Source organism: Brugia malayi (genome assembly GCF_000002995.4).
Source record: "Brugia malayi strain FR3 genome assembly, contig: Bm_v4_Chr1_scaffold_001, whole genome shotgun sequence".
Lineage (NCBI taxonomy): Eukaryota > Metazoa > Nematoda > Chromadorea > Rhabditida > Onchocercidae > Brugia > Brugia malayi.
In genome coordinates, this window is record NW_025062475.1 from 6,849,048 (window position 1) to 6,868,372 (window position 19,325).

At 31.7% G+C, this 19,325-nt stretch overlaps 4 protein-coding genes across 5 annotated transcripts, besides 2 other annotated features; 2 read left to right on the forward strand and 2 right to left on the reverse strand.

Annotated features, from left to right (window-relative positions):
- Positions 1-511: 511 nt before the first annotated feature.
- Bm3675 (Uncharacterized protein) lies at positions 512-963 on the forward strand (the record flags this gene model as incomplete). Its single annotated transcript, XM_043076826.1, has 2 exons — positions 512-605; positions 887-963. Coding segments are annotated over 2 exons (171 nt in total), but the record flags the coding sequence as incomplete, so codon positions are not given.
- Positions 964-2,623: 1,660 nt separating this feature from the next.
- Positions 2,624-9,328, reverse strand: Bma-cut-6 (Uncharacterized protein; the record flags this gene model as incomplete). The annotated part of the gene is made up of 13 exons (XM_043076827.1): positions 2,624-2,953; positions 3,105-3,225; positions 3,464-3,691; positions 3,989-4,075; positions 4,202-4,257; positions 4,491-4,693; positions 5,069-5,171; positions 5,294-5,452; positions 5,653-5,742; positions 8,179-8,307; positions 8,560-8,642; positions 8,969-9,035; positions 9,158-9,328. The coding sequence occupies 13 exons, from the start codon at positions 9,326-9,328 to the stop codon at positions 2,624-2,626; spliced, it is 1,827 nt and encodes a 608-aa protein (XP_042932761.1).
- A 3,501-nt stretch (positions 9,329-12,829) lies between these two features.
- Positions 12,830-12,857: a sequence feature (Short protein (BM_BM619, VIO91181.1) was converted to a misc_feature.).
- Positions 12,830-13,745, reverse strand: Bm619 (Uncharacterized protein; the record flags this gene model as incomplete). 2 transcript variants are annotated; one of them, XM_043076828.1, is made up of 3 exons in its annotated part: positions 12,830-12,857; positions 13,338-13,375; positions 13,563-13,745. In XM_043076828.1, 3 exons carry the CDS (start codon positions 13,743-13,745, stop codon positions 12,830-12,832), a joined length of 249 nt encoding a protein of 82 aa, XP_042932762.1. The 2 variants fall into 2 exon arrangements, with proteins under 2 accessions (XP_042932762.1, XP_042932763.1); XM_043076829.1 differs by having other exon boundaries at positions 13,563-13,637.
- Positions 13,563-13,591: a sequence feature (Short protein (BM_BM619, VIO91181.1) was converted to a misc_feature.).
- A 1,215-nt stretch (positions 13,746-14,960) lies between the features above and the next one.
- Bma-bath-41 (Uncharacterized protein) lies at positions 14,961-17,605 on the forward strand (the record flags this gene model as incomplete). The annotated part of the gene is made up of 8 exons (XM_001900705.1): positions 14,961-15,196; positions 15,608-15,714; positions 15,913-16,064; positions 16,211-16,403; positions 16,634-16,797; positions 16,867-16,982; positions 17,040-17,211; positions 17,438-17,605. The coding sequence occupies 8 exons, from the start codon at positions 14,961-14,963 to the stop codon at positions 17,603-17,605; spliced, it is 1,308 nt and encodes a 435-aa protein (XP_001900740.1).
- Positions 17,606-19,325: the final 1,720 nt, after the last annotated feature.

The following is a 19,325-nucleotide window of genomic DNA, read 5'->3' on the forward strand; positions in this document are numbered from 1 at the left end:
AAGTGGCACTATTGTTCATTTGTATGTAAATTAATCAGTCAGTGTGCTTTTAAGAACATATTACTGAGGTCTTCTGTCTTACTAAAGACAATAATTGATAAAATGATCATCTGTGTTTGTCTTGATTATTGCTTGCTAAATAAAATATGATTCATAAAATAAGGTTAAAATTTTGCGATTCTCGTCAACTATTTTTCGAATACAACTATTCTTTTACCAACACCTTAAAGTTTTTTTTTTAATTTTTTCCATCAGTTCAAAGATGACATGAGGAGTTCATTTCGTTAAAGTTCTGGGGTTAATAATTTAGCTGAGCATTACACATAAATCCCCGAACCCTTTTCGTGTTTTACCATTCAATATACTATAAATAGCTAAGTTATGAGACAGAAACATGTCGGTGAAGTTTTTGAAATTTAACTGAGAACTGGAAGGCACTAAAGCAAGCGAATTAGTTTGACTAATACTTTGAAGCTAGATCTCTTTTGCTTGGTGGAACTTGAGTCTGTTATTTGTTTCAGCTTTGTGGGAATATTGCGAACTGGATGAAACATTTTCCTTCACAATTTACAATTTGCAAATTTCGTTGCTGAAGTTTATTGAAGGTAAGACTGGATCTAAATTTTCTTTCAGATTTTGATAATTAGATGGAAGGCAAGTTGGTTTAGTACAAGTAAAGTTACCAAAAAGTTTGTGTTCTGTAGGAACAAAGATGAAGTTGAGGCAATATAATTTAGCTTGCATCTATACCACGCATTGTTAAAAAATATGATAGCTGTATCTTGACATGTAGTTTTATTGGTTACATAAGGTACGCTAAAGTTTGGATCTCAACAAGTTTGGACCCTGGATTTATCTTAACCCTTACTAAGTTTTTAATATTTAGGTTATGGTATCGCAACTTGTTGTCTATTCTTTGCATGTCACTCCACTAATTGCTATTTGGGTTGCTTTACTGTATGACTGGTTACCATACACCCATAATTTTACGAGGAAATATTATGAATTTATCCTTTATCTTCCAATTTACGCCATTTTTTTACTTGGGATTTATGCCATGTGTAATGTACTGTACGGTGTTGCAACATTCAACGATTGTCATCAGGCCCGAGAGGAACTGAAAAAAGAAATTGAAGATGCAAAGGCGGATTTGAAAAGGCGGAATGTGATTCCTTGAGTTATTTTATTTTTGATGTGGATTATAGTTGTAAATTAGTCACACCGTCAATCCCATAACGAAATTTTCTTGGATTCGAAAGTTTCGCTTTCATTTATTAAGAATTTACGCCTTAAAATCCAAAATACGATATTTGGCATTTTAGACTTTACTTCTTACAGAGAATCCGTTCATATTTTCCCTTTTGCTAAATATGTTTTGAAGTTAATACTATCTTTATTCTCACTTTGTGTTTCACAGTTGAATCTTGGCCTGTTTAACTCGTGATCATAATCATAAAATTGGGTTAAAATGTTATTCGTTGCAAACGTTTCAAATATATATGTTTTGTATCAAGCAAAGTTAATATATTTATATGTGCTATGAAGTACTTGATACATGTTAATTCAAATCTAAACTTTCCTCTTCATTGTATATATGGAATGAGTAAGACACATTCGACTCTGTTTAATTTCTGTGATTTTTTTTCATCGGCTTTATTAGGATAGCATTAGCATTTTGTATATCTATTGTAGATGTCAAATAAATGCTTGTTATTAATAAATTATTACTTTTCTAAATTTCAAGTTGTATATACTTCACTGTTTTATCAACTCAAATACAACACTTCGCGTTTTAATGCATTTCAAATAAGCTCAAAACACTTAGATTCTGAATAAATCTCGAAATTTTTTTTGGTTATCAAAATGCGTTTTGTAATGATAGGTTAATGCGAAGGTTGGATGGGAAATAAATTCTTACCTAATTCTTCTTTCTCTAATTGGATGAAAGAACTGGTTATTGGCAAAGGAAGGTAAGGCCAGTGACGTAATTAACTTTCCCGAATTCAAGTGTGAAGTTGGCATTTTGTACCAGTACGTAACATAACTTACCTTTGTGCGAGAAATATAACAAAAGAGCAAGATTAATTTATTAGTCATGTTATAATGAACAATCAATGCTTATGAAATACTGAAACGAAAGCTAACAACTGGTGTAGAAATGAACGTTGGGAATAAAGCTTTAAATGGAAATTTGCTTGTTTTCCTTTTTTGTCGTTCATTTAGAAAAATAATATAAATATCATCTTATTACAGTGTCATGTATATATATATGTATAAGACATAACGGACAGCCACATATGTCACACATAGATACAAGAAGAGAAGATAGGACAAGAATAAAATTAGACACCCGTCTCACTTCTGCATACGCCATCACTGATGAAGATGACTGACCAAACCATCAGGGCTTTGTAATGTGATCGTTTTGGGGAAGAGAGAGAGAGAGAGGGAGAGGGAGGGAGAGGGAGAAACACAAGAAGAAAGAAAAAATATTTCATCATTGGATGGACATCTTCTTTTAACTTGCAATTTAACTTGTGGAAGAGTTTTGGAGGAATTGGAAATCTTTACAAGTAGATAAAATGACTCTTGATCTGACTGACTGCCTCATTTTATGTTTTCCTCATACGTTACCATTCTTCCTAGATTTCAGAAATGGTACTGATATAAGAGTAGACAAGAGGATATTTAGTATGATACTGGTAACAGTTATTACAACATAGAATGAAGGAAATTGAATGGTAGGGTTAGAACACTGTGGTAAATTTTCAACAATATGTAACTGTGGCGTAAATACATCCAGGGTATTAAATTCCAAGACTGACCGAGCACGGCGTATTTCATTTTGCCCATGTGCATGACCATGATTGTGTACATGATTGTGTTCCAGTTTCGGACAATTTGGCGGTGTCAGTCCGATACAGCCTGCATCCAATTTAAGGCACAAGGTTATCTGAAATTAAAAAAAAGCTCTTTTCGACTTTAGATATCCAGACATTAAAGTTGCAAAAGAATGTTCCAGCCTTTAAATTGGTTACATTTTCATAATTGGATAATAATTAAGTAAAGGCTTTTCTCAGTATTTCAATCTTTTGATGACATGCCTGACACTGAAATTGTAATACAGGTCTATCGGCATATTTGAAAACATGGTACGGCTTCGTTGCTAGTCTCAATGTTTCATCATATTCTGGGGTCATCAGTAAAACAGCATCCACTCCACATCTATAACAAAATTTCAGTTATGTTTAACTGAAACTTAAAAAAAAGGATAATATCTTGATAAATGATTAACACATTTATCAGTTACTTGTCTCACTTATTATTTCATTTACTTTCTCTTACTGTAATTTTATTTTTATCTGCTTACCTACTCATCTCATATTTCTTTATTAACATATTGACTGGTTTATCCATTCAATTGAAATCGTCTCGAATGCTGGTAAAGAAGAAATTAACATACCCTTTATTATCCAGAATATCTACTCGATCGCCAAAACCGTTATCAACGTAGCATGAATGCACAAGCATTCCAAATGTATCAGTCTGATCTTGGCATTCCCAACGGTGGTAGACATTTTCACCAAGTTGTGCATACTCTACAACAGGTCCGTCCTGTGACCCACGCCTTAGGGTGTATTGACAACGGGGCATCTCGTACATCTTTTCACGAAACTGTGTTGTGATCATGCTAAATATTGCCAAAATACGTTCAAAACTGTAAGCTTATTTTCTTTCACATTTGTGCCATATCAAGAAGAGCAATGCGCAGTTGTCTATATTGTCAAGAAACCTATAATGCGACTACATTACATGATACTATATATTCACCTCTATTCCAAAAGAACTTTATTTCTATTATAAACATATAGAAGACACTACCGTGTCACGTACTCTATCTACACAGTTCAATTTGCCGGGGTGATTGATAACGCAACGCTGCATATGCTATAACAACATTTTAACATTAGCAATATGAGGCACATACCTAACTTCCATTGGTACTGATACGGACTTATCAGCTTCCATATAAAAACACTGCACTTTCACCATTTGATCAACTTTTGTCATAAATCTACAATATGGTCTTTTTTTAATTTGAAATACAAGTTACGAGTTTAAGATACTGTTAGCAACTCGACAAGTTCTTTTTATTGAGTTACTTCCATTACAGAATGGGGTAATTATTGTAGTTACTTACAGCGCATGAAACATGAAGACAACTGTCATTTCAACGAAGATACCTCGTGGGCTCAACTAAAAATATAAATAAACAATATAAAGCTAATAAAAAAAAAGATCAGGAAGAATGGAGAATTCTAGAAAACATAATTAAATGGTATGAAACGAATGAAACGCACAAAAATTAGAAAGTCAAGAAATATTCTCGCCCAGAAAAAAAAATTTTTTTTTTAAAATTTCTTAAAGAAGCATATAAAATAATGATTAAGTTTTGTGTTATCAGAAGATTATGGAAAAAATTTCCTTACTGAGCGATATCGATGTATGTTGCATTCGGTGAACGGTATAGTAATACCGATACTTCGAGCATCTGGAAATTCTTCGGGACCCGCCCGGCATTCTTTTTTATGAAAATGATCCATAATAAAGACGTACCCGTCAAATGGATTCTTTGTTGATGCTCGCACACCAATCCGATCCGGACCACAGATTATATCAGGTGTGCCCGGTCCTATTTATGGTGGTAATGTGCTAATTAGACTAATGCGTTAGTTCTCATAGAGATATCATAGATAACGCGCAAATACACACTTTCACATTTTTCAAAAAAGATACACATTTTCAAATATATTGATTATATCAGTTATGTTATCCATATTGTAACTACTGGCAGACACACAACGATTAGCATTACAGGTAAGCTTTCTTAAGACATGATGAATACTTCTACAGATTACTGTTAGCTGCACTAACTTGAAAGAAGTGCAATGCTCAAGGTATGAAAATATAAAAATGAACTTGAGGATTAATCAATGAATTACAAGGCCACAAAGTAAAACTTATTTCAAAGCAGATTAAAGGTTTTAAAGCAAATTAGAAAACGTACTAAATTCAGTTTTACACATATCCCAAGTAAGTGAATCTGCAAGAGTTTTGCTCAACTCGTCGAATGATTCAACCGTAAGCACTCTTGCTGGATTTCCAGCTATCTGCAATCTCCAATAAAATAAATCTTCATGTTCGATTTATCGTTCATTAATAAATTAATTAAAATTGTAGGTAAAATGAGGTACAACTAATCATTAACTATTAATAATGTAGCAATAATTACCTGATGTAACTGATGTACGTTAACTAAATTCGTAACACCAACTGCATACACCATCACATGCGCATCTCTCAATTGTTGTGCGCTTTCAGCAACACTGTCCTGAGACTGACCATCGGTTACTACTACTGCTACTTTTGGAATATTACCTCCTCGTGCATTCTCAAAAATGATTATAGCATTAGGGACCGAATGATCTGTTTAATAATTAATCACTGCAACACCTTCCGGGAAGTACTCGAAAGCTTATAATGAACTACTTCTATAATTCATACAGTGATTATAAATAAGTAACTGATTACTATTATAAGATGGTCTCAAAATCTCGAAATCTTTAGTCTACTCTCAAAGGATTTCGATACCTGAAAACCTCGTTCCAGAGCAAATTTAAGCGCAGCTCCCGTATTTGTTGCACCTGACAGATATTTAATCCGTTGGATAGCCCATTCCATCTAAACAGAAGTTTAATTTGAAAAGCAAAAAAAAGTTCTAAAACTAATTTTGCATGATCTTCTTTAAAAGAACTTGTACAATGTCTAAAACGACATTATATAATTTCATAAATACAGAAAAAGTCTTTCAACCAAGAAATCCCTCTTATCAACATCATATTGCCGTGTTCGTTGTTATGCAAGTGAAACGAAGTAAATGAAATAGATCACATAAGCCAACAAAATCTATCCAAATCAGTTATCTACCAAACAGTTGGTGATTAATAGTTACTGAGAGGCGATAATACGACCATCTCAAACACATTTTATTATATTGTTGGAAGTTGGAAGTTGGAAGTGGAGAACTGAATAAAATGAAAGAGACTTTGGGATTTCAACAACATTACCATATTTGCGACAGCAGACTTAATATTATTATAATAAATAAGTACAAATTAAAAAAAAGGAAGACCACTTTTTGACTTCCACTGATTTATATGATTATTCTGAATTTCTCGAAAAACTGCATTATTTAATAAGAGAAAAAAAAATCAGTGAAAATGAAAATGACAGTTTTCCTCTAATCCAGCAATTTAAACATTTGGAAAGTTTATTGTACATTTCCTTAGATATATAACCGCTTCGATCAATTATCCTTCCTCTAATTAATTTCGAGATATTTATCACTCTGTAGGATGAAAACGAATGAGAACTAGAAATGGATTGGAAAAATTTTTTTTTTTCCTTACTACAAAAAGTATATTTAAGTATTGTTGAAATAGCCTGACTCTGAAGCTTTAATTTGTTCATCTAAAGAATCCAAAGTGACAATAACAGAATCAGTGAGATCAAGAGTGAAGCTACTTTTCATTTTTAAGTTAGAGTTTCAAATAGTTTTGAGAAAGATTGGAGCAGATTATTGAATAGTTTGGAATAAGGAAATTTAAACGGAAAGTTAAAAAAGCAGAAAAACATAGACTGTCTGGTTTCGAAGACTTTACAATAAATTAGTTTCTTGACGTTAGAATAACGTCACTATGTAAGAGGACTGAGTAAATGCAATTGTAAGGAAAACAGCATGCGAAAGGTGCAAAAGATTTGCTATATTTTTGAATTGCCCAACATTTTTAATAGAATAAGAATCAAAATAAATAATAATTAATTAATACTATATATTTCGTATATTATAATATTATGGATTATAACATTAAAGATACTGTCATCGATGAGTGGAAAGGATGCAGACGTAATTCACCAAAATCTCGAGTATTGCAAACGCTGAAATTCTCTTGCTATTAGATAAGATCAGTTATTTACAAAGTCTTCAAATACCATGTTTAGTAAATATCTTTTGTGCTTATAAAAACAGCAAGACCAGCAAATATTGTTGCCATAAAAAAAAGATTTCTAAATATATTTAATAAGCAAATATGTAACTTTAATTCAATAATTTGATTTATCGTATTTGTGTAGGATTTCCTTCTTCGAAGATTTCATCACATGAAATAATAATTAGGTAAAAATGGAGAAGAAAAGAAATTAGGTCAAAACACTTAAAAAGATAAAATTATTACCAGTTAATCTCAACTTTAGTGCTTTGAACAGAAATGGATTACACATATTATCAGTTCTCGACTAAATGTGATGAGATTGATTTCAAGGTTTCAAAGTTTAGAATCAAAATATGTGATAGCATAGTGTAATAATAATGTCTCAGTACAAAAAATTTATAAAAAATGTTGACAAAAACAAATTTTCCAGTATGTGCAACATTTTATTTGCTATCCTTGAATTGAATTATAAAAACCATTCAGAACAGCTTCTTCTGAAGATATTTGATGACCTAATTATATCACTATGATTGCAATTGATCTGATACAAAGCACTACCACTCTGATCAAAATTTTAGCAATTTCCTCAATTATGTTTAAATAAATCTGGAAGAATAACATCATTCTGTTGAACCGCGATCGGTGCATTACTTCTATCAGCAATATTCTAGTTTTTTAAAGGCAAGACAATATTCTTATCAGTGCATTGATAATTTTTGTTATTATATAATATTTAAAAATGCATAAATCATGTTAGATGGTTTACGCAATACAAATCATTAAATCTACGGATATAAATATAATCATTGTGTTCACCAGAAATGTAGTTCTTGATTATTTCCAGACTGATTATTATTTCCCAAAATAAAAACTAATTTTCTAGTATATCTGACATTATTTAATACTGAATCAAATTATTAGTTGAATTAATTCTCAAAATTATTTTAAACCGAAAAGTTCAATATTTACTGTAATATTTAGGCATTGCTAATAAGATTCTATAAGTGGAATGACAGCTATCAACATTAATTTAATGCTTAATCCGTCAAATGAAATGAAATAAGACTATAATACAGAAATGTGTCAAATTCTCTGCGATAAGGAAGGAAAGAAAAAAAGAAGAAACCTGATTAGAATGACTGTATTGATTAAGTGTAATTTCAAGTTGAGGATTCTCAGCATACTGAATGATACCCATTCGACTACCATCCTCCGTGATATTTATCCTTCGTAGGATATGCACTGCGAAATTGAGCTATAATTAATAGGATAAATAAAGTAAGGTATGTATTACATCAATAACTGTAAATAATCTGATAACTAACAATTAATTGGCTCTTAGTTTCATATCTTGAGTATTGTTATTTGATCTCAAAAAACGAAAAAAATTTAAGTGCTTATCAAATGAAACTTTAAATTGAACTAGAAATTTGTAATGTTAGATGAATGAATCCAAATTTTTGACTAAACGTTTTAGGATGAATTCTTTTTATAGGCTAAAACTCACAAGCAATTGGAAAGTTTCATCACCAATTGAACCGGAACCATCCAATACAAGTACCAGGTCAACGCTTTTATTTGTAACGCAATCTGATCATTTGTAACATGGTTAAATTCGGTTCAGAATGCGGATCATTACAGTTGGATGAATATAAAGCATAAGAAGGAACTAAGACTACTTTCTTTGTTTTTAGTCGATTTGAGGATCTTGCAAACAGACATACGCCAACAAAGTTTGTCGTGAAATCTGACAAAAATTCATCAGGGTGGTACACATTATCACCAGCAATGATAACATCTGAGTGATAAGCAATAATTACAACAGCTGCTACTGACTGCCGTATTTCTGCTATTGTCTGCATATGAATTCAGATCCATGATTAGTTTATGAAATGAATTTTACACCAAGTCCTCACCTTTGATTATTTCAGCATCTGCGAGGGAGTTATCAATCGGTATGGTTTCTACGTTACGCACCGAACTCTATAAGGATTTGATATTATTCGACTTAAATGAAAACCAAAAAAGTAAGTTTTTTCATACTGTAAACTACGGAATTAACTTAATATAACTGACAAATTAACGGATTAATTAAAAGAACCTACAATGAAAAAGGCGATTACAATATAGAGTAAATTTCGTGAAAATAATATTCCACTGCTTCTTAACACCATTGCATTTCTGTAAGGCAAGCAATCACAAACGTGATTAGTCAATGATTTGGAGTCTGGGGATACACATATGATAAATGATGTCGCCGTGAAAACAGTCGCCATTTCCAGCTTTTTAATGAAGATGTAGTAATAAAAAATGCGAAAATTATATGCGGAAATCATAAGTGTATGGTAATATCTTAAGTTATCTGTAAGTATAACACATAAATACAGTAAAAGATGTGATTTACAAATTTAAAAAAACCTTACCTTAATTATGCTATTAATTCATTTGTCTCAGTTAATGAATGAACTGAAGACAACTAGTAAATGTTAATCAACACTAAAGATTGAACAAATAACGTGTTTTGGCAAACAATTTTAGTTTTAGCAGACAAGCTTTTATAGAATATGGAGGAATGAAATATCCTCATGTGATATGTCTCAAAACTTATTTTACAATCATTAGTTTACCATTATTTTTACATCGTTTGCACATAACTTTGCACATCGCATTTTGCTATGTGAGCAGATTAATAGTAAATTATAACTCTGAAAAAATCAATTTGTTCTTATTCAATTCAACGGAAAATTTGAAAAGTAAGCAAAGAAGAGTAATATTTTCAATATTTTTGACAATGAGATGTTTTATGAAGTATGAGTATAGAAAATACACTAAGCTAAATCAAAATTCTTCGACTACAATGATTTCTTACATTCCAATCATTACTCTTATTCATTTATCAGGAACAGAAAAGGATAGAAGTAATTCATCGATTTTTTCAAGAACTTTCAAAGTATTTATGCTCCCAAGTTTTTTTTTCTTTTCAAGTGTTGTAATGAGACATTATTCCGTTTTCGTTTATCACACTTCTGTGTTCCCAAAATTCCAATCATTTCAAACCATTAATTTGAATTTCAATCGAATAACAAATCTTATTTAGCTAATTTCTGGTCGGAACAATCAGGTAAATGAAACATATAAATCTTTGAACAATAAAACTTCCTTTATTTAAAGAATTCGCAGGATTGAAAAGATGGTGAATAACTCCATGAAATTACAATCGAAAATGCAACAAGGAATAAAGTATACGAATATGACTTATTGAAATCGTGAAGTTATATTAAAATTAATACCAATGCAAGAAGTTTTAAATAGAATTTTTCCTACATTTCTGCAAATTCTGAAATACAAAATTTATATTATAGTATATACACCTATTACAATTTCGACGACAGAATTGAGCACAACATATCCATCGAAAAGGCACTTTATCTGACACCTAAGCCTCTCTCTCTCTCTCTGCCTGTTCAGTTTCCCTTCACATTATATCTTGTCTGGTAGCAGACTGCAAGAGAAGATGAAAAATTTTTGAACTGCAAGTGATACAGTTGTGCACTACTCACGGTACGTACACACGGATCTCAAGAAAAGGCATCTTTATCACTGCCAAACAGAACATCCTGAAGAGTTTGTGGAGCTGAATGAGAAAAGATCAAACAGTAAGTACATTCGATGCTTCTTGATCTCACTGGTCAGATTTTTATTTGTCCAATTTACTGTTAGAGTCACATTGGATAAGAAGTATTCTATAGTAGAAGTAAGGAATGGAAAGAGAAAAGTTTTGATAGCTTAATAACAATGATCAATTTTTGAATTCTGATTCATTGGGAGCAATAATCATAATGAGAGGTTGATCAAATGAAGATTAATTACCTCGTCTTGCGCAGGAAGGGAATTAGAAAATTTCAAAAATGTCCTCGAATGCTAGATCAGAAGCCAAGAAAAATGGCCTATCGATTGGTTGGCAAATTTGCTGCACGTAATTTATCATTGACGGTATATGTGAAGTTCTAAGTGAAAATACCTTTATGTCTAACTATTATTAAATTATTTCGGTGCCTCATCTACGAGACCGAAATCATAACAGGTATTATTCAGGAAGTTGATTGCCGTAAAAAATATATGTTGACAGAGACAGATAATGGGAAATAATGCAGATTCTGGTTAGAAATAGAATAAAGAGAAGGAAGGGAAGAATAGAAGTGATAAAGATCGATAAGATCATCTATCAACTAGTTGGATTGGGTCAACGAGCATAAAAAACCTTTCCCTTTATGAATAGTTTGCAAAAATTCTATTTGGAATTAAACGGAATTCATGAATATCAGCATATCAAAGTGAAACATTAAATATTCAAATATTTCTGTTATCAAAAAAAAAAGCAGGAAAGTTCTTCATCACTTTTAAGAATAAAATTAGGAAAAGCTAATATCAGCTGTTTGGTGCTAATCGCGTTACTAAACTTTCCAATTTTTAAGAATTTCAACTGTGAAGTTACCGAAAAGCTTTTTTCTGTGGCTTCAAAAACTCAACAAAAACAAAGTATCGTAATACTTTCGTAAGTGTTGAAACAAATCTTAACTAGTCCAAAATGAATTATCGTCAAAAATCAAAGGAAACAAAAATGTATATCTGACAGAACATTAATGTAACTACATATGTGATGTAACACTTTATCAGTTCATTTTACAACATAGTAGACCTGAGTACATCAAAAAACAATTATTGAAGTATTGAAAAATGATTTATTAAAGATAAAGAACTAATATGAATAGTGATGGAGAATCAGATCCTACAGCTGAAGATTTCATTTTAGTGATTTTAATGAAATGCGGGCAGTGTGAGCTGATGGATTGCGCCAGTTAGGTACTACGAATGATATTTTCGTTTTGTGTGTCTTTACATGTCTGAATTCAATTTCTCTCTCAACTAACTGGAGAGGATTTTTTGATAAACTGGAAAATAACAGGCTGATCGACTAATTGAATGGATCAAGTGAATGAATCGAACTTGGTAATTTAAGTGATGATAATCTCTAGTATTTTTCCTTTTCTTTCATTTGACTAATAAAACAAATATAATGCACATTAAGAATAATCGGATATTTTAGCAACTAGGATACGATATTTTGTAATAGAATGATAATTTGTGCCGGTTTTTAAAAGCTCTTTTCAATATTCTTAGAAAAGGGGAAATTTTTAAACTCTTCTATGGATCAAATGTGTAAAGATAGTAATGTAATTATAGTGATAGTGCCGCCAGAAAAACGATCTACACGGTATTCCAACAAATATTGATTTCATAGCTGAAATTGAACTTATCCAAATCTTATAAATGTACAAGAATAACTTGGAAACAATTGCTGTTAAAAATCATGTATAATTTGTAATGCATAGTGACTGAAATTAAAAAAATATTATCATGAAGAAATCATACAGCACCATCATCAGTAATAATGTGCAAGAACCAAATGTTGATATTTTCAAGTTCTTTTTTATATATTTTAAAGTTCCGTTCGAAAATTCAACAAACAAATTCCTTGAAATCAACAAACCTTTTTAAGTAAGGAATGAATTAACTCCGCAGTTATGTTGGGTCAAGAGACAAAGGCAATTTTATTGTTAGATTCAGGCATAAAAAAATTTTTGGCGAAATCAAAATATGACAAAACGATTAAAAAATTAGAAGAAAAATTGCATATATCTGCTCATAAGAAGTTATTTGTTGTTGTAAACTTGAATGCTTTTAAATTGTGTTACAAGGACCGCATCGATCACCCCTCATTGAACTGCATAAGTATAATTTGGCCTAAAATTATGGAAAATTAGCAAATTCAAATGATCATTGGAAAAGTGCATTGCACATTGGCACCCATTTGTGTCAGAACTCATAAACATTGTTTTGAAACATTCAGTTATTTTCTGCTTTTTCACATGTGCAAAAATTGTAGGAATATTATTTTGCTAAATTAGTCCCAAAAATTCTCTTACAAAAATAAAATTTAACAATTTTTCAGCAAAGACAGAATTCTTCTGAAAGTATTTCGAGGTCGCTGAAATGCTGCGCAAAATTGATTTATCACTAAAAAATAAACTCATAATAATCAATCATTATTTTACCCAATCCAAAAATAGGTGATAAGGAGAAGAACGAAGCTACCGATAACTTCATTTGTTCCAGTTAAACTTTAATAATTATTACAACTTCATTGTCGTTTGAACATAGAGAAAAAAAAAAATACGGAGTTTTTGTGAAGCATTGCTTAAATTAAGCTTTTTTGTATCTTACCTCAGAAAGGGACTAGCTTCGTTCATTAAAGACAGCAACTGAAAGAAATACAAGTCAAATTTTTCTATTATTCTTAATTTGAAAAAAAAAAAAAAAAAAAAAAACACATACAAGTTAAATGAAAGTAATTAACACTGAAAACAAGAAAGAGGAGAAGAATTTGATTCATTAAAAAAGATTTATTTAAGCTTTTAAAAATTCAGAAAAAACCTATGTCCAGTTTACCTCTTTCTGTAAATTATACTGTATAACATTTCTCATTGCTCTTTTTTCTTTCCTTGTTATTTCATTTATCAACATAACCTCAAATAAAGATAAGAATAAAATGACAGAAGTTTTTAGATTTTTATCCAACTGATAGATTATTGGACACAAAAACTTGTTGCTGATTGACGATGCTGCCAACATCCCATTGAGAACTACATCGCTCAACAAACCATTTGAAAATTTAAAGGGTAAAATTTTACGACTACGAGAAAAATAAATATGTTTTCATTAAAAGATAAACTATGCTATCTAGCCCAGTGTGGAGAGTGAGAAAAATGAGATCCATTTAGGAGCACAGTACATTACTACAGGAGTAAATTGTTCCATAAATTCGTAATTTCTGTATTTTCTTTTAATATTTTCTCTCAATAAAAATTGAGAGGTCTCTCAAAAATCTCTCAAAATTGGCAACGTGTTTACTTCACTCGGTTTAATCTCTTGGAACATGTATCATTCAACAGTTAAATCGTATCGACGACTGCCAATTCACAATAAGTGTCAGGTAGATCACCTACAGTTCAAGTAATTCTAGTGGGGCAAATTTATTAAAAATTATAGTCATAAATAAGCAATCTTTCATCATAGTATCATAGCACCTATAAGAGAGTTCAAACCCTACGTTTAAATTAATAAAAGACGAAACCATTAGTAAAATTTGTACATGGGAGAGAAAAGTAACTAAATGAAGAGAGAAGAGGTTTCTATGTTACTTGTTTAAACGACACTATAAAGTTAGGCACGTTGGTAAATCAATAACAAATATGCTAATTAAGCTATCTGAACTAAACCTTAGAGAGTTGAGTATTTCCCCGGCAATCCACACCCATCCTACTCCGCTTGCCCGTTGTATATCCTTGCCCGGCCTCCTCTCTTCATCCTCCATTCATCTCTCTGCGTGCTGTATTTCCAGACTCGGCCATTACAATAATTAGGCTGGGGAAGTGCTACCTAAGGTTAAAGCTTTCTACCTGACCAGTATTCTAATGAGCAATGGTACTGGAAATATTCCAAAATACCACGTATATACATCTGCTTGACAAATGCCTCTGACAAGTTAGTAATGGTGCCTCACTGGATGTCCCTTCTGTTGTACTTCTTTCTCTTATGCCATTTCAATATAATCAAAACTTGTTATTTTTGTCTTTTGTCGATCGATTAGGCCGAAGCAGTTATGGTCAAATGTTTGTCATAATTGTTCTTGAAGTTCTATTTTTCTATATAAGTATATATATGTACATATATTGACTGATTACTAAACCATTATTTAATCTTTCTTTTTGGCAAAACTCAAACCAAACTTTAAGATTGTTCTGGGCCATTGAGGTAATTAAGATATTTCTAATAATATCATTACAGATGTTGGCGGAATACAGTAGAGAATTATCGCAGCAACGTGCTGGTGTTACGGAAAATTCCCAGCCGAGTTCTGGATCAGGTGGTAATAATGGGTTATGTAGAAATCTGGATGGTGCTGTTTACATGTCAGCATGTGCTACAAAAATGGATACTATAGTTTTCATGCATAAATGGAGTGTTGCACAGTTCTCGGCGCAACAAGAATTGTCATCACCTGGCGATTTCATCGAGTCAAAGTTAGTGTTAAGAGTATTATGTGTAGAGGGCTCAAAGCTGTTTCACATTTAAAGCTGTGGAAGTAAATAACTACTGTTGCTTTAACGCTTTATAGTCCAGAAAATTTTTGTCCTAGTGTGTTGATGCGCAGTATTAAATTTTTTACTTGTTTGAAACCATTTACCGCTGAAGGTCAATTATTGTGAAATCAAGAATTATTGACTTATAATTTCAAACCTATCACGCTGCACGCATAATTGATGAAATCTTTAATCTGTTTCTGGTTTTCTGATCCAAAAGGCACTTTCTTGTTTCCCATTCGAATTGCAATCAGATTTTTAGCTGAGAATTGAGTGTTCTAAAGTGTCGGAGTAAAATTTCATGTTTTTAATAATATGCGTATTATAATGTATTCAATAAATATTCTTTAGCATGTTTGGTTCTACAGACAGTGATTATCGATTTCGACTGAAACTATTTCCTTGCGGTAAAGATGAAGAATGTCGAGGATATCTTTCCTTATTTCTTCAAATTTTCAGTGAGTATATGAATTGCTTTCGATAAATTAGATTAAGTATTAATATTCTAAGTACAGAAAGTACCTTCATTTTCAGAGAAGTTTCAAAATAAATTTGCTTATTTGCCGATTGTAATATGATCTATCAACACCAAAATCTTCGATTATCGTGCTGTCGTCCTTAAGGAAATTTAAAAAATCTTAACAATTATACTTCAGAATGTCCATCTGCAAAACTGCGTTTTCGAGTAAATTTCTACATTGAAGCTGCGGATGGTCCGCGAGGATGTGCATTGAACAAAAGTGTTGTCACTATCAATCGTGGTGGGATTGTTACTGCATCAAAATTCTTTTCTACTGAAACTTTGAAGGTTTCTTTATGAAATATGGCAAGGCATTCCTTCATTTGCTTTGTAACGTTAGGTGATTTCTTAACAATCATGTCCTTAAGATTATCAACCAATAAAATGCAAAATTCTTGAATTTTGCGAAGATTTTCAGTTTTTCGTTTTTATAGAGTCGGGTTGCTAAATTTTTACCGGATGATATCTTAACTGTTGGTGTAGAGTTGACCGTGTACGGGGACTATAATTGTACTGATATTGAACCTGATCTGGATGTTTTTTGTGGGAGTAATGGTTCTCCAATATCTGGAATTGCTTTGGGCATTAGTGATGAAGTTAGAACACGCCTTGATCCTCATTTTATAGGTAAGTTTTGTGAGTTCATCATATTACAGAATAAAATTTATCGTCTTAATGTTAAATTGATGCTACCCACTTTACTTAAATAGTTCTTTTTAATATAAAATTGCACTTTATTATTATTACTTAGGATTCTTGGGATATGTAGATTTTTTTATAATTTAAAATGAATGAGTCAATAAATTTTCATGCTCAAAAAGCTATTAGTTATTCCTAGCTTTTGTTGCTTATTTCAGGACGTGATGTGGGACAATTGCTAGATAGTGGCGACTTTTCAGATTTCACTCTTCACGTAGGTCGGCGTTCCTTTAAATGTCATAAAGCAATTCTATCAGCACGATCACCTTTCTTCCAGGCCATGTTTAGAGATCAGAGTAATCAGGAAAGCGTGAGTGGAGAGGTGAGTTTACGTTGGCTTCTATTCAGTAACACTGTCTTTATTCGTTTAAAAAATGACTTAATTATTTAGGTAAATTTGGAAGATATAACTCCAGAAACGATGGCATGTGTACTGGAATACATTTACAAGGATAACTGTTCTGAATCATCAAAGCGAATGCTAGAGATCTTAGCCGCTGCAGACCGGTGACTTTTTTTCACTTTAATCGCAATTTTGTAATACAATTAAACAGATTTTTTTAGATTTTGCCTAGATCGTTTGAAAAGCTTGTGCCAAGAGATTTTGGTAAGAGATCTATCACCGAACAATTTTTGTGAACGTCTTCGAGCTGCAGACATGTATAATGCTTCTATCTTAAAGTGGAAAATTTTGAATTTACTGCAAAAACATCGCAACTACATCATTGATAATGAGGTACATTTTTCTTATAGTAGGAAAAGGAGGAAACACTATGGATCACATAATCGAGCTTGAAAATTTTATCCAAGCTTGTTTTCATATTTGTTTATTTGCTTGTTATTATTGAGCCAGCTTCCCACGTATATCTTCTGTTTACTTCTCAAGTTTCTATTTTGTAAATCTTTTCAAAACGTAAAATTGTGTCGTGTGTTTCTCTTATGCTTACAAGGATCATATTTAGGATTGGGTCGCGCTAGAAAATGAGTGTCCGTATTTGGCAGCAACGGTTGTAAGGCATATGTTATCTACTGACAGTGTCGGTAATCTATTATCGAGTTCCTCTACCAACATAAGTAATTCAAATCAGTATAACGAAGCAATATCAGTCAAAAAACCACGGCTCGGCTAATTTCAGTTGCTTACCAAATATTATTTTGAATTTGATTTGGGATAAGTTCCAAAATTTTCATTACTTTTCATTGCTCATTAGAAATAAGTACATTAAAATAAAAATCTCTGCAGTATTCATTATTACATATTTATAAATGGTACGACTGTGTTGCATTTAGGACAGTATGTAGTGAATCAGAATTAGCAGCTAACTTTGCTTTGTGCTTTTTTCTTTGTATTATTTAGCAGCGAATAGTATTTTCTCTATTGGATTTTGTTTTTATTTTCATAAGAGTATCTTCATAAAAGTGGGGAGACGAATTGATTTGGAAATAAAACTAAGGCAGTAAAAATAGTAATGTGCTAGCCTTTTTTAAGCTGTTAAGATGTTTTAGTTCTCAGAAAAGTTTGAATTGATGTAAAAAAAATTCTCCAGACACATAAATACTTGTATTCCTGTGTCTTGCTGATTTCTCATCAAATTTTCATTGGCATTTGGATTTCGTTATGTATGTATAAACATTTTAAACATTTTTGTATGTGCTTATTGTATGTGTTTATTTGCTTACAGTCTTTTGTTTTGGCAAAATTATGGATTGGTATGATAATTTAATCTGATATATCTGAAAGATATAGCTACATTTCGTAATTTTTTTTTTTTGAAACTATAAAAGAGTTTTTAGACTTTTTCGACATATTTATTTGACACGAACTTAATATGTTTCATCAAAAATTCAAATTTAAAACTTGGTTACCGTCCTCGTTAAAGATCAAATTGCATTTTGTTTTCTTTACATTCGCTGCTGTTCGAGTTCTCTACAGAGATGAAATCCTGCGGAGGAATAGTGGTTATTTGAATCCTAAATACATTTTGAGTAACTCTTTCTACATTTTGTTTGTTCTACATATTTTTTGTACTTTGAGTCCTTTCAGATTGCTCGCAAGGTCATGTGACATGGGTTTTAAGAGACATGTAGAGCGAGTGTACTGTACGCAAGAATTTTAAATCATACTTTTGCTTTATCTTCACAATTGTAAATAGTTGTGTATTCTGAAACGTTTTTAGTGAAAACTTTGTCCTTTTTTGCAAGGAAGTAACAACGAATTATATAAAAATAACATAAACCAAATATATACACGAAAAGTGGTTGAAGTGGACAGTGTATACTGTAAAGATTTCATAGTCAAGCAATATAATATTTTGTGATATCTCATCATGTAGCGTAAGTTCGGTAGTATAGGTTATTTACAGTCAAAAAGACTAACGGAAGTTCAGCATAAAGAAAGAGATAAATCAAACAAAAGACTGTTCAAAAATTGCGTTTACTTTACCATGATTTACTGATGTATTACCATACCGCTTACTACTACTACTGGTCATATTGTGATATACTTGGGTTTATACTCATGCAATGTGCACGGTATGGTTGCTGGAAATTGCTTTTGGGTTGGTCAAATACAAAAAATGAGCACTTGCCCAAAATTCATCGAAAAGTGTCGGTACGGTACTGTCAGAATAACATAAGTGAACAAAAAGTCATCTATGTAGTTCTACCAACTAAATCACTATTATCATTAACTTTCAAAGGCAATAAATGATATAATGAACATGTCGCGACTCTGTAATTCGGGTCACTTGTCAACATTCTTGCTATTGTCATTCACCCACCGAACCCGATGCATTCACAGCAGCCTCTGAAATTCAATACTTTAGAGAAAAAGAATATTTTCCGTTGCCT